Source organism: Cryptotermes secundus, unplaced genomic scaffold (assembly GCF_002891405.2).
Source record: "Cryptotermes secundus unplaced genomic scaffold, Csec_1.0 scaffold909, whole genome shotgun sequence".
Classification (NCBI taxonomy): Eukaryota; Metazoa; Arthropoda; class Insecta; order Blattodea; family Kalotermitidae; genus Cryptotermes; species Cryptotermes secundus.
Window position 1 is genome coordinate 453,409 of NW_019722439.1, and position 14,692 is coordinate 468,100.

The 14,692-nt window shown below is 41.6% G+C and overlaps 1 protein-coding gene across 2 annotated transcripts in view; it reads right to left on the reverse strand.

Annotated features, from left to right (window-relative positions):
- Window positions 1-14,692, reverse strand: part of LOC111861505 (MOXD1 homolog 2) — a 272,739-nt gene that overhangs the window by 17,199 nt on the left and 240,848 nt on the right. For both annotated transcript variants that reach the window (XM_033750350.1, XM_023846149.2), the window contains 3 exons: window positions 13,387-13,714; window positions 11,033-11,157; window positions 9,845-10,038 (listed from right to left, as the gene is read on the reverse strand). In XM_033750350.1, the coding sequence (XP_033606241.1) occupies window positions 9,845-10,038; window positions 11,033-11,157; window positions 13,387-13,714 (647 nt within the window). The remainder of the gene's footprint in view (window positions 1-9,844; window positions 10,039-11,032; window positions 11,158-13,386; window positions 13,715-14,692) is intronic.

Genomic DNA, 14,692 nt, shown 5'->3' on the forward strand with positions numbered 1-14,692 from the left:
GGTAGAGGCCTTGCGACGAGCTGATCACCCGCCCAAGGAGTCCTACCGAATGTGTAAGATCTAGAAAAACCGAAGTGAACGGAGAAGTTCATGGAGGTAGGCCTAGGCCCAAATGAGGGCTGTAGTCCCAATGAAAAAAAAAAGTTGTCACTGTGCTCAACGAATTATGGACTACGACATGAAAGCGTATGGGGGAGTGGATGTATAGATCCACATTTTCTTGACCTTGGCCTTAGATGGAGGTGAGTGGTCAGCTTCACGCCTCAGCCGCTTTACTCCGGGGGAGAGAGCTCCCGGTACCCATTGGATAGGAGGTTGGGTGGACCCCAGAACCGGTCTGCACGATTTGGAGAAAATTGTTTACCCTACCAGGACTCGAACTCCGACCCCTTAGTCGTCCAGCCCATAGCCAGTCGCTATATCGACTACGCTACCACGGCTCCAGAGAGATATGGGCTTCAGATTGGTCCCTGTATGTAGACGAAAGGAATTATGTGCTTCATAAGGCCGAGCCATAGCTCAAGCGGTTAGTCGCTGGCTTCCCACCGCGGCGACCCGGGTTCGATCTCGGGTATGGTCAAGTGGGATTTGTGGTGGACAAAATTGCGCTGGGGTAGGTTTTCTCCGAGTACTTCGGTTTCCCCTGCCAATCTTCATTCCACCAATTGCTCCACAATCACCCTCACCTATCATCTGGGGCTGGTACAATAGGCCAGAAGTGGCCGCAGTACAAGGGACTTAGTCCCACCCCACTAGCAATAAAAGAATGAGCTTCATAAAGGAAACGTCAATCTGAAATAGTCCAAGCAATTCTTAATGCTGAAGTCAATTCTTATCCCGTATTTACTAACATCCATCTGAACTGCGCTAATAAGGCACAATGCTCTGGTTTCAGATATGAGAGCATGTCAAGCGGTCTGCTTTATGTACGCTGATGTTGTCTTCTATGTACACATGCAATATCAGAGAAGAGGGTGTTGATGGGGGGGGGCGACTATTTCTGAACAGCAATTACTTCCACGACTCTCGCTCGGCTAGCAAAATTACAGCTCATAAAACGCACAACCCCCTAGTGTCTGCCAGTACAAATTGTGCTTCAACCTCTCTAATGTGACCACGGAGGCGGAGCATAATGTGTTCACTTAAGAACTACAATAAGTGTCATGTAGCCTTTATGTTATATTTTTATCAGACTTGAGTCTCTTGCTAATACGTCGAGCTTGAAATATTTAATGCTCTGCTATTACACAGCCAAGCCAATGGCGTCAGATTTGAGTTAGAACAGAATGCAATTAAGAAGATATAGGAATACTCGTATATGTCATGAAACACACATGTCTGTAAATAGTGCTCCAATTTATAATAGAATAAAGCCCTTCGCTGTTATTCTAAACAACATGAAAGCGTCTACATTATATTATACGTTGGTAGATCAAAGTGTACTGCTTCAAAGCCCAGAACACCCTGATGTATGCATTCCCTACCGTGAGAACACAAAGTATAAAAAATTTCTCAATTACAATAAACCAAAACTATTCCTAAACATTCACGTATGCACCTGAACAACTGTTTAGTCTACATGCACATAAATATGTTATCGTATATTCAATTGCGTTTTACATAAACCCGAATTCTGAAATACATTCACGGTAAAGTAAAGTAAATATATCCCTGTAACAGGTCGTGAGACGTTGAGGGTCCCACATTTTCTAGACAATCGGCTCAAAGATGGTGGTAAGTTTGTCAGCCTTACGCGCCGGCCGCCCTTTACTCATTTCTGTTAGAGTCTGAGTCGACCTCAGGGCCATAGTGCGGCTGGAAGGATTAGGTCAATTGAAAAAAAAATCCAATGACCTAATCGGGACTTGAACTCACGGCCTTCTTGCTTGTAGCGTACTGTCCCAATATATACACGGTTCTGTATATAATGTATGTAAGCCATTTACTTCACTCCTACTGAGCCATTCAAAGTCCCGATAGAGCGAAAACTACGCCCGCTTCTATTCCGGTACGGACCGCCCCCACACAACGCCCTTCTCGGCCCATTATTCTTACCATTAGGCGCTATGCAGCCCGAACTACTGACAACTTCATTAAGAGAGCAATATGGAAGTACAATTGTTTCCAAAGGAGTGCGATGGGACGCAACATTAGCATTCTCATTGGGATCATATTCTGCGTTGGGGCACACATGCGTTGTTGATGAGTTATGTCATGCGTATTTCTCCATTGAGAGAAAAAATTGACATTTTTAATCAGCAAGAATATCACACACCAACGATGACCGGTATAAAAATACAGTGCGTTCAATCAAGGAGGAAATTTCGCAACACCGCTTACCGGGCCCAACATTCCTCACAGATTGCTGCTGTAACTGTAATGGCGCGGGTTTATCAGCGCTAATGACTCATTCTGCTATCAGCAGTTACAGTAGCGATCTGTGAGGAATGTTGGGCCCGGTCAGCGGTATTGCGAAGTTTCCTCCTTAACTGAACGCACTGTATAACCAAGTCCCATCTCCTGTGCATTTCATGACACGTTATTAAGGTAACATGCAATATCAATCTTTTTTTTTTCGAAATTTAAATTCTTTTAAATTGTCTCAAGTAATAGGCGTAATAAAATATTTGTTTAGAATCTGAATTATTTTATTTCATAACTGACTCAGCAAATGGGAACTTTCCGAGTCAAGATAACTTTTTTTAGGTATAGCATTGCGGTGAGACTGAGCCCGTTGGTGTCACGTGCCGGCCCCTGACGACAACGCAGTATAGAAGACTGATGGAATGAGAGGCCTCACTGGCAGGGGAAAACTTAAGTGTTAGAGCAGAATTCGTTCGCCACAAATCCCAGATGGACTACACTGGAATTGAAACCGAACTTTCACGTTGATAATCCTGCGACTTGGGCAGTGAAACGACGGAGCTACGAGTTAGTGATTTCTTAATGGAAAATGTGTTTCAACCTGAATTGATTTAGAAGTATCGCTGCTGTTCTGATATCTCGTAAAGAAGATATCCTAAGTTACATGTAATTTGTTAAGATTTAAGGTTTTCACGGCGGTGACTATGAAGAATGCCGTCCTTTGGGATGTGGCGCCGTGCAGATATTGCCATCTGCTCACGTTGGTTCCTCGCTTGCGGATTTTTCTTTATTTCTTCTACACTGAAGATGGAGGTGATATATTCCTCCGAAACATCCGTTTATACAATATCTACACGGCGCCACATTCCAGAAGACGGCAGAAGAAGAACAAAAACCTTTTACCCTGAACATAGAGGCATCATATTTCTCTGAAACGTGTTTACATACCTGCCAGCCTACATAGTGTCATAATCCAAAAGACCAGAATACTCAGTCGAAAGCCAGTTCGTAATTCGAGCCAAAGTTACGAAAGCGAAATGCAAATAACAAATTCACCTTGCAGTTACTTGCCTGCTACTCCGCAGGATCAATATATTTAAAGTCTGAAGAGCTCACCGCCACCCACGGCTAGACCTCACCTACCATCTGCCCCTCATTCGCGGCGAGACAGTGAAAAGCCATTAAGTCTCTAAGCCCGACAATCCACCCATTCCTATGGTTCTTTTATATTAATCTTCTCTGCTTCTCCGGTAAGTTCCATGTCACGCTCTTTAACATGAAAGCCAGTGTTCTCTTCCAAAGTAACGGTAATTAAAGAACAGTGTGTTACTTTCAAAGCTGAACAGAACTTTTCTTTCGAAACGTTACGGTTTATCCTTACACTGACTGATGCGGTAGAGAAAATGAAGGCTTGACGGAAACAGAGGAGTTAATACCTTTAATGGACCATAAAAAAGGAAAAGTTTAGTTGCAAGATAATCTAATAAATAATAAGAAGTCTGCTGTTATCAGCACGAGGTAAAAGCATTAACAGTGATTACAATAAGACACGCTCAAACTAAGCACATTTTCCGACTTTAATGGCGTCTATCCAGATGTTCCTCATTCCTTCCTCTGCCTCACATGCTTCGTTCTCTTGTTCAGTTTCACCTTCTTCCTTCTAAAGCTAATACATCTGAGATATCAAGGTTTCGTGACGGTGAAAACCCACTTCATGGTTTGACGTAATTTAGCATCGTATTGTGTTAGATCGTTAAGAATGTTTAAGAGGAATATACCGCTACATTCTCACCGCCTCTGTGGTCTAGTGGTCAGAGTTCCTGGCTACATATCCAGAGGTCCGGGTTCCATTCCCGGCGCTACCAGAATTTCTGAAAAGTAGTGGGTCTGGAACGGCGTACACTCACCCTCGTGAGGATAATTGACGAGCTACTTCAAGGAAATAGCGGCTCCGGTCTAGAAAACCGAAATAACGGCTGTGGGGATGCGTTGCGCTGACCACGCCACACCATCTATCCACAAAAGTTGGCACTAAAACTTCACCGACAGGAGGCAGTCGCTCGATCGGTATAGTTCGCTTGCGGACTAAAATCACGGAGATTTTTTGTTTTAGAAAAGGAATATAATCCAGCAATATGCATGCATTTACCAGCAGCTGTAACCTGAACTCTCATATCGGTTTTCTGAAAACCTATGGAATTTTATTGTATAATTGTTAATTATACAGAAGTAATATTTCTAATTGGATTATACCTTCTGTAGTTCCTGATAATTGAAACGAATACCACACATGCCTATAGTGTTTACTGTCATTTAATAATGTGGTTTGATTTGAGCTGAAATTCAACTATGTCACAGCTGACATGCTTAGATTGCGTTGCACCAGGTTTATATTTTTACCAATGAAACATATGCCGAGTAAACGTTTCCATAATTTTTGGAAAAGAGAAATTTGTTAATTATATTGCCATCAGTTGGCAAGGAAATGCGTTAAACCACGTGCTATAATATTATACATGCACTGCAGTGTTGTACTGGGTCACCATTCTTTAATTGTAAAGTATCCCCTTTAAAATGCAACAAAGTTAATCTTTCTTACAAGACACTAAAATATATTTGATTCACTACAAGTGTTTCTTAGCCGGTCACGGTAGCCGAGCGGTCTAAGGCATGTACTGTCTTCGCTCGCTTGGAAACCGGGATCGTGGGTTCGAATCCCACTCGGGGCATGGATGTTTAGTTTGTGTGTGTGCGTTTTTCTGTGTTTGTGTACAGGTAGAGGCCTTGCGACGAGCTGATCACCCTCCCAAGGAGTCCTACCGAACGTGTAAGATCTAGAAAAACCGAAGTGAACGGAGAAGTTCATGGAGGTAGGCCTAGGCCCACTGGGGCTGTAGTGCCAAGGAAAATAAGAAAAGCGTTCGTTACATATTTTAAAATGTCATTAACTATACATTCGTTGTTTTTGTTGCTACATGTTTCGGCCACATATGGGCCATCATCAGGAAAACTTATTATTGTGGAGACCACGGCACTGTACAATTTGTTATCTGTGTCCTTAGGAACATCTTTTTTGTTTTGTTTTTAATTTTCTTCCTAGAATATTTCATCCTATCTTTTTGTTGGCTATTTCAGTGTTCCTTTTCTAATGTCATTCACTTTTGTTGTGTATGCTTTGGTATTGTTTATCTTTGAATTTGAGGGTGTTTAGAACACAGTGCTGAGGAAAATATTCCAACTAAGTCGAAGGAAGGAAAGGAAAGCAGAAGAGAATATTGTAAACATTGTCTTCATGAGTTGTACTCGTCACCAGATGTCATTAGGGTGGTCAAGGCAAGGATCATCAGCTGCAAAAACATGCAGGATATATCTGAGTGATTGGTTTACAGGTTTTCCATCGGAAATCATGAAAGAATACACAACTCGGGAGATATATGCATAGGTAAGAGAATAATATTGAAAATAATCTCAAAGAAATTGAAGTTAGATATGAACTACATTCAAGTGACATTTTGAATACGGTGATGAATTTCAGATTATGTAAAAACATAAATTTTTTAGCAGCTCAGAGAGTAACGCCTCTTTCAAAAGGGATTCTACAGACTGTAACATGCAGCAAATTAATGTATTATGACGTGCCGCCAAGAAGGCCGGACGATAAGAGGTCCATCACTGGTCAACGGCTAGCGATTCCTAGGCAACGCAATATAAGTAGCCTGTTGCCTAGGAAATGGCTTAAACAAGATAAAAACCTTACAGTGGGGTTTCCACCGTTACAAAGAGGCTAGCAATGGCTAAGTAATGAATTGTTTGAGGCAGACACGTATTTCTGTTGCAACGAGAGAGTTGTTTGTATAGCAGCAGCGAAACTGAACCGTTCGACAAGATGGTCTCTGTCCCTTCCGAGCGTAGGATATAAGCGAAGAACAGTTCAGAGGAGCGGGTCAGTTTAGATCCGACGAGAGCTAAGAATAGTTCTGATGCAACGAGCGAAATAGCGGTGCAAGAGAGTATAACATTTGAAGAAGAAAGGTCTGAAGGCGTTATAAGTCCGAGTGATTGTGCAGAAAAGAAAAGTAAAGCTATCCCTGTAACAGGCACAGGGTTGTGAGACGTTGAGGGTCCCACATTATCTAGACAATCGGCTCAAAGATGGCGGTAAGGTTGTCAGCCTTACGCGCCGGCCGCGCTTTACTCCCCAGGAAAATTATTTAATTAATTCTTGGTACTCATTTCTGTTAGAGGCTGAGACGACCCCAGGGCTATAGTGCGGCTGGAAGGATTAGTCTGAAAAAATACAATGAACTCATCGGGACTTGTCTCACGACCTTCCGGTTTGTAGCTTAGTGCCTCAACCAACTACGCTACCGCGTGCCCCCCCCCCGAGTAATTGACCAATAAACACATTCATCTAAACAGAGACATACAATTCCTGTCGCATTTCCTAGGAAACACGTGACTGTATTATGACACTGCAACATAGTTAAACACATCACAGAAATGTCGAATGTGGATTAAAATGTAGTCTTGGTGATGGGTGTTGGCGGTATCCCAATAGATATAAATACCTGAAGCAAATTCTGGAATCCAAACAAATCCTGGATAATTCATTTAATTTGTAGCAAAGCCTACAACCATTTACATACGTTATTAACAAGTAAACTTTATTAAAATTAATTCAAAATGACGAAAACATTTTAAACAAACAAATGATTCCACGATTCTGCTATTTGAGATGCACAACGTTGTGTATAATGGTCCGTGTGAGATTATGGGATGATTGAATAAATGTTGATTTTAGAGATTTCGATAATATAATCAACAGGATATAAAAATTTACTGATTAAAAAAGCAGCAGCCTCGACATTAAAATTCGAGTAAAAAAATTTAATATTGGGTAAAATGTACACTTCTAGCAAATTCCAGCAACCGTTCATTTTCTAAACTAATACTCGTGTATCACTAGAAATTAAACATGGCATGCATGCGATTATCAGAATAAACAGGGATTACTTCCCTAAACAGCATTAAGCAGTACGTTGCTGCAACGTAGCAGCACAGGTAGCGGCCAAATTTCTATACAACGCGTTCAATGACCGAGGAAACTTGGCAACAGCGTAGAGCGGACACAACATTCCTCACAGATTGCTTCTCTCTTCTCTTCTCCTTGAAGGATTGACTTAATTGTTAATTTCTATCATTCCTTTAATACTTTCAGTGTTGTTATGCCGGCAATTCTTTTCTCTTTTATCATTCTTTCATACTAACTACTTTTCTAGGTTTCCCTTGTGGAGGGGACCTCTGAAGTAAATGCCAATCGCATTAGAGAGGCATTCCAGCGAAGTCCGCGCAAATCAATTCGTGTTGTTAGCTTGCAGTTACATACAAATTCCACGTTCAACAGCGCACGGTGTGCTATACAAAAGGCTCCGCCTAAGAGCGTACAGGATTCAAATGATTCATGCACTAAAACCGGGTGACCGCGTAGCATGCACAAATTTCGCTGTGGACATGTTAGGAAGAATTGACACGTCGCCCGATTTCCTCCACCAAGTTTGCTTCTTTGGCGAGGCGACGTTCGGTGTCAGTTGAAATGTAAACAGATGCAGGATTTGGGGCAGTCACAATCCACATGTCGCATGTGAGCTGGAGAGGGGCGGCCCAAAGTGAACTTATGTAGGCCGGCTTAATGCACGACAAGTTCAGTGGACCGTTTCTCTTTTCGGAAAAGACTGTGACCGGACGTTCGTACTTCGACATGCTGGAGCCGTATGCGCTGTACCAATTATCACCTCAAATTTTCCTTCTATAAGACGAGGCGCCGCCACATTTCTGCCACCATGTTAGGAATCACCTGGACAAAGAGTTGAGTGGGAGATGGATCGACAGAGGTGAACCATTTGCTAGGCCTCCTAGGTCATCAAATTTAACCCCATTTGATTTTTCTTGTGGGGTTATGTGAAGAACAGTGTCTACCGGCTTAAGATCAACGAGCTTTAACACCTGAAAGCCCGCATAAGGGACGTTGTGGCTCTGGTAACACCAAACATGCTTCAAGCCTGGATATTTGTCGTGCCACCAAGGGAGCTCTCATTGAAATTTACTGAGAAAGTTATATACTCAGAAAAAACTCTGATAGTTTCCCTTTGTAGTGGTGTAACCCATAAATGTGTATAATAAAAGCTTTCTGAGATACTATAATTATTTTATTTTGGATATCTTTCATCCGGACACTCAGTAGTTACGACTGGTGAAGATCCAATAAATCGATTCATCTGCCCCAGAACCCATTAACTGTTCGTCACGCTAACTCTTATACGTGATAGTATTATCTGACTTTTACAACGTGTTAGAACAAATAAATACATAAATAATCTAAATATATGTTACTGTACATAAAATGTAGAATTATGGAAAGTCCTCCTCATGTTTTATATGCCTTTGGTAGACGTAATCTACTCCTAACAGTGAATGAAATATACACCTAAAGTTCTTGAAAACTGACTAAGTTCCGCTTCATCAAAAGCCGCTTTCACTAATAAACTTTGTTCACACTTTCTTCACAGTATAAGAAGAGGCGGACAGATCCATTAAAATTCTAATCCCTAGAGATTGGTTCCCACTTTAACGTCACAACTTATATCAAGATAAATGAAGCAAGAAATCACTAATCTATTTATAGTCTTAATGATCGTGTAGATTAAGGGATCATGAATAGGTATGCTAAGCATCATGGCAGGGATTTATCTTGTTTAAAGTACAGCGGTAACTATGTGTACCACTCATATAAGAACGCTTGCAATTTGCAGATATATCCTTTCTCCATGTTTATCCCAATATCTACATGTGTTTTTTTTTTGGTACTAAACTAACTGGAGGGTTTTGTAATTGAAAAGAAATACGTTATTTTGTGTTAGCTACTAATTCATGTAATTTAGATATTCAGGTTTCTCACTATTCAGGGAATTCAAGCGTGGAAAACAGAAGCGGTTTTGACAGCACGCGATGGAGTGAATATATGTAATACTACAAGAAAGGTTATACCGAAATATTAAATAACAGTGACGAATATATGTTATATGACTGAGTCTGGAATATATCCTGTATTCTGTTACAATAGAATTTCCGCATTCTCGAGCAAATATTTTAATGCAGGTAAAGTTCAACTGTAATGGTACTGAAATATGAAGCACAGTTAAATATTTACCATTCTGATAAAAATAATTTAAAAGTGGAATAAAGGATTACATGATGGAAGAAATATTAAAATGGAACCAACATGATCAACAAAAAAAAAAAGCCACTAAATATTACGTAATATTGGAAGTCAGGAAGACGTCTGGTTCCAGAACAGTTCTCTTGCACTGCTACCATGTATATAAACAAACTCTTTCCAACTCCCGCAAATATTTACGCAACTTAATTAACGCTACAATGAATTCGAGGGTTATATACTATTTGCTAACAAAACAGCACTCACGGCCAGAGTTCCTGAATGCCCAGAGAATGCAGCACAGTTGGCAGGGATGGCAAACTGTGGCACAGAGACAGGTCAATCCGAGGGTAGTACATTGCGAACACAAGACACATCTCCTCGCGTGACGTCAGGCCGCCGAGGGTGATTGTGGTGCGTCCCTCGCTGTTGTATACACACTGTGCTATGAGGTGATCACCCTAAAGAGAAACACAGAACAATTCAGTCAGGTGGCTATCCTACACGGAAGCACAGAAATGTGACCAGTTGATCACCCCGCAGAGAAACACGAAACTCCGTAATCAGGTGATCACACTAAAGAGAAAAAGGGAACATTTCAGTCAGGCGGTCACCTTGCAGGGAAACGCAAAAATGTGACCAGTTGATATTCCTGCAGAGAAACACAAAACTCTGTAATCAAGTGATCACCCTGTAGAGAAACAAAGAACTCCGTAATCAAGTGATCACCCTGCAGAAAAACACAGAATTTTCTAATCAGGTGATCACCCTACAGAGAAACACGGAACTCCGTAATCAGGTGAGCACCCTAAAGAGAAACACAGACCATTTCAGTCAGGCGGTCACCTTGCAGGGAAGTGCAAAAATGTGACCAGTTGATATTCCTGCAGAGAAACACAAAACTCTGTAATCAAGTGATCACCCTGCAGAGAAACACAGAATTTTCTAATCAGGTGATCACCCTACAGAGAAACACGGAACTCCGTAATCAGGTGAGCACCCTAAAGAGAAATACAGACCATTTCAGTCAGGCGATCACCCAGAAGGGAAGGAGAAAAATGTGACCAGTTGATCATCATTCAGATAAACACAGAACTTTGTAATTAGATGATCACCCTACAGAGTAACACAGAGAACTAGACACCGTGCAGAGAAATGTCAAACGCTGCGATCAGTTGGACATCCTGCAGAGAAACGTATAATCCTATGGCGAGGTGAATATTCTGCAGAGAAACACAAAATACTGTGTTCAGATGCTCACTATGCAGAAAGAAAGGTAAAAGAGAGTGAAAAAATGGTCACCCACTTCTACAATAGGTTTCATTCTCCCTACAGTCGAAATAGCAATTCAACACCCTGTTCTCAAACACCCTCAATTTGTGTTTTTCCATTTAAAGAAAGAGGCCGGTTTCATATCGATGTAGATGAAACTGTATTTGTATAAGCGTCACTTACTCGGTACACTTGAACAGGTTCCAGCAACCTTCGGTACTCCTGGTAACCAGGATCATAATTGTTGTCTGCAGCAATCGGTGGCAGCTCCACTCCATTACGTATTTGCCGCAAGCGTATCCTGCGACCTGAGGAAGACAGAAATAACCGTTTCTGTAACATGTCAAAGTTATTCAGTGCTGTGAGACTTGATGCATCAAATTAAGGGGACGTGGTGCTTGAGAACAGGGCGCTAGGAGAGTATTTGGAAGTAATAGAAGGCTCGAGAAATTCCATAACGAGAACTTCCCAATTTATACTCATCATCATGCAGTATTTGGGAGATAAATTCAAGAAGAATGCAATGGACAGGATATGTAGAACGCATGGGATGAAGAAGAAATGCATATAAAACTGCAGTCGATAAGTTTGAATTCAAGAAATCACTTGGCAAGTCGGAGCGTACATGAAAGGACAATATTAAAAGTGACTTTAAAGAAACGGAATGTGCGTGCGTGCGTGTGTGTGTGTGTGTGTGTGTGTGTGGACTTTATTGATGAAAGTAAGGAGGCTGGCCAGTGATGGGTTCGTGTGAACAAAATTGTGACACTTTGGGTTCCATAAACAGCGATGAATTTCTTAGAAACCTGAGTAGCTATTGGCTTCTGAACAAGCAAATTAGACAATTTATTAGTTAGTTGCTTATATCGGGAGGTATGCCAAGGCTTAGAAACGTGTTACAGTGGCACCTCTGCTTATTTGTTTAGGGTTAATTCCCCCCTCCCCCCCCCTTGGCACTACAGCCCCAGTGGGCCTAGGCCTACCTCCATGAACTTCTCCGTTCACTTCGGTTTTTCTAGATCTTACACATTCGGGAGGACTCCTTGGGCGGGTGAGCAGCTCGTCGCAAAGCCTTTACCTGTACACAAACACAGAAAAACACACACACACAAACTAAACATCCATGCCCTGAGTGGGATTCGAACTCACGATCCCGGTTTCCAAGCGAGCGAAGACAGTACATGCCTTAGACCGCTCGGCTACGGTGACCGGCAGTGTATAAGAATAATATATAAGAATTCAGTTCGTACCTCACAGGAAACAGATTCGAACCCACGATCCCGGTTTCCAAGCGAGCGAAGACAGTACATGCCTTAGACCGCTCGGCTACCGTGACCGGCAGTGTATAAGAATAATATATAAGAATTCAGTTCGTACCTCACAGGAAACAGATCCGAACCCACGATCCCGGTTTCCAAGCGAGCGAAGACAGTACATGCCTTAGACCGCTCGGCTACCGTGACCGGCTTAAGGTTTATTTAACAAAAGGTTTAGTAGCTCAGTCTCTACGGGTTCTAATTTAACAGTCATTAGAAGATATTGATTTAGAACGGGTGTAGAAAGAAGCGCTTCTGGATTAGTTTGAAGTATTATCTCGTAATTTACTCTGATGGACTGAGGAATACCACGAAATATATATGTGAGGAGAGCTGACCTGAGGACTCAAATTTGAACCTGGGACCTCCCAAATATTATGCAGGGTTGTTAACCGTTCGATCGTGACGTTTGGTGCGAATTACATAGTTGGAAAGAAAATATTATAATGATCATATGGGAAAGACGAAGCGATACATAACTCTATATCTGAGGGAATCCCCTGTGTGAGCAGCACGTCTGAAGTCAGTGATTCCCAAACTTGTGGTTGAAAGAAAAACACTGAGAAATATTTTCTAGTAGTTATTCCGTTTCTCCTGCAAATTCTCATTTCCCCAACTGCCCTATGCTCATTAATCATCCTACCATTGACGTTATGTACCCTCGATACCGCCAATGACATTCGCCGTTACATAACATACTAGGCCAAACTATCGCCTGCCGGTCGCATTTGTTCCGCTAATAATTATTGGCTGATCGTTCGATATTAGTGGAATTCAAAATCTCACAACTTTTGTTCACACCAATCCCTCACTGGCTTGTATCCTGACTCAGATTAATACAGTCCACACACGCACGCACGCACGCACGCACGCACACACTCACACATAGATATCCTTTTCCTTTAAATTGTGTTTTAATATTGTCCTTTTATATATGCTCGGACTTGCCAAATGATTCTTTAATTCAAGTTTATCGACCGCTATCTTGTATGCATTTCTTCTTTCTCTCATGCGTTCTACATATTCTGCCCATTACCAAATTCTCCATCATCATAATCACTCGGGGTAGGCTACAATAGGCCAATCAGTGGCCGCCGTGCCGAGTGACCCAGTTGGACTCCACCCCCCACTAAGCGAATTAAAAAAAAAAGTAAAAGTTTTGAGAATAAAAAGGCAATGCTAGAGAATACATTTCATAAACTTTAAGTTACTTTTTCTTACCAATCAGATGCATATGCAGGGCAGCAGCGAACACTTTGATCCCTCGCGGAGGAAATGCTTGCCATGTGCAAGTCGATATGCAGTGCCCCTCTGACACGACTTCCGGCTGTCCAGGAGGGATGATGTGACGCCAGTTAGGATCCATCCCTACTGACAGAACTCCAGCGTCGTGACGTCGCAGTGATGCTGTGTAGTAAACACGCATACCGGAAGTGCCTGTGTTATCAGCACTGTGAACCGAATTATTGTAATGTGTCTCCATCATGAAGTATTTGGGCCCGAGGTCGGGGTCCAGAGGGTACCCTGCTTCCGGCGGGAAAGTAAAACCCTGAAAGAAAATTTAAAAACTAACTTTTTGGTAATCAGAATCTGCAGATAATTTTACAAGGTTAATGTCCAACTATCACGGTCTCGTATCCCGGACACCCTGAACCTTGAGAGTTGACTGCAGTCCCGTAAAGGCTCTTTAAGACTGTAATCCTTAAAAATACGACGTGAATAATAACGGGAGGTGACTTGTGGTGGTATAACTACAGCACAAGTCTCTAATCTTGAGACCTGTAAGGAGCAGGAAGCCTGAAGTACTAAAGACGCTGTAACAGCATGAATCAGCAACTACTACCAGAGCCAAAACATTCAATACATACTCTACAATGGCCGTGTCAATGTATTACTGTACTCAGTGTGAAGTTCGCTGTTGAAATGATGCTTTGCCATGTAGAGATACAAACACAATTGCTTTAGTTCAGGTCACCTGAGCACTAGAGAAGTATGCCTTTCGGAAATGATGCTATACACAGTAGGTATGTAACTTTGGGTCCCTTCCTATTTGTCCGTCCTTCCTTACCTAGTAAAGCATGTGTCAAGATTAGTGTCTGACAGTAAACATACTGGAGCCACAGAATGATGCTCTGCAACCCGACAGCCGCTCCCAACAAGTCCTCGAGCTGCTATGCTTCTTCCTGGTTCTCCTCCAGAAGTATAGGCATTCGGTCCTTAACAGTATTAACAGTGACAACAGGACAAATTTCTCTAGTTACAAGTGCTTCGGTTTTCCTCACATACACCAGCTGGGATGATTTACATAATATTTCAGGAAATTTATTGTAATTTTGAACGATTCGAAGTTAATTTAATGAATTTTAATAGAATTTTGAACGAATTCAACGAAATGAATATTAATAAATTCAATAAATAATATAGTAATTATCAGAAATTTGAAGGAATTCTTTAATTATAATGAAATCTTTTATAAATTGGTTGAAATTCTTTATTTTAACGTGAAAATTTTAAAGAATTTTAGGTT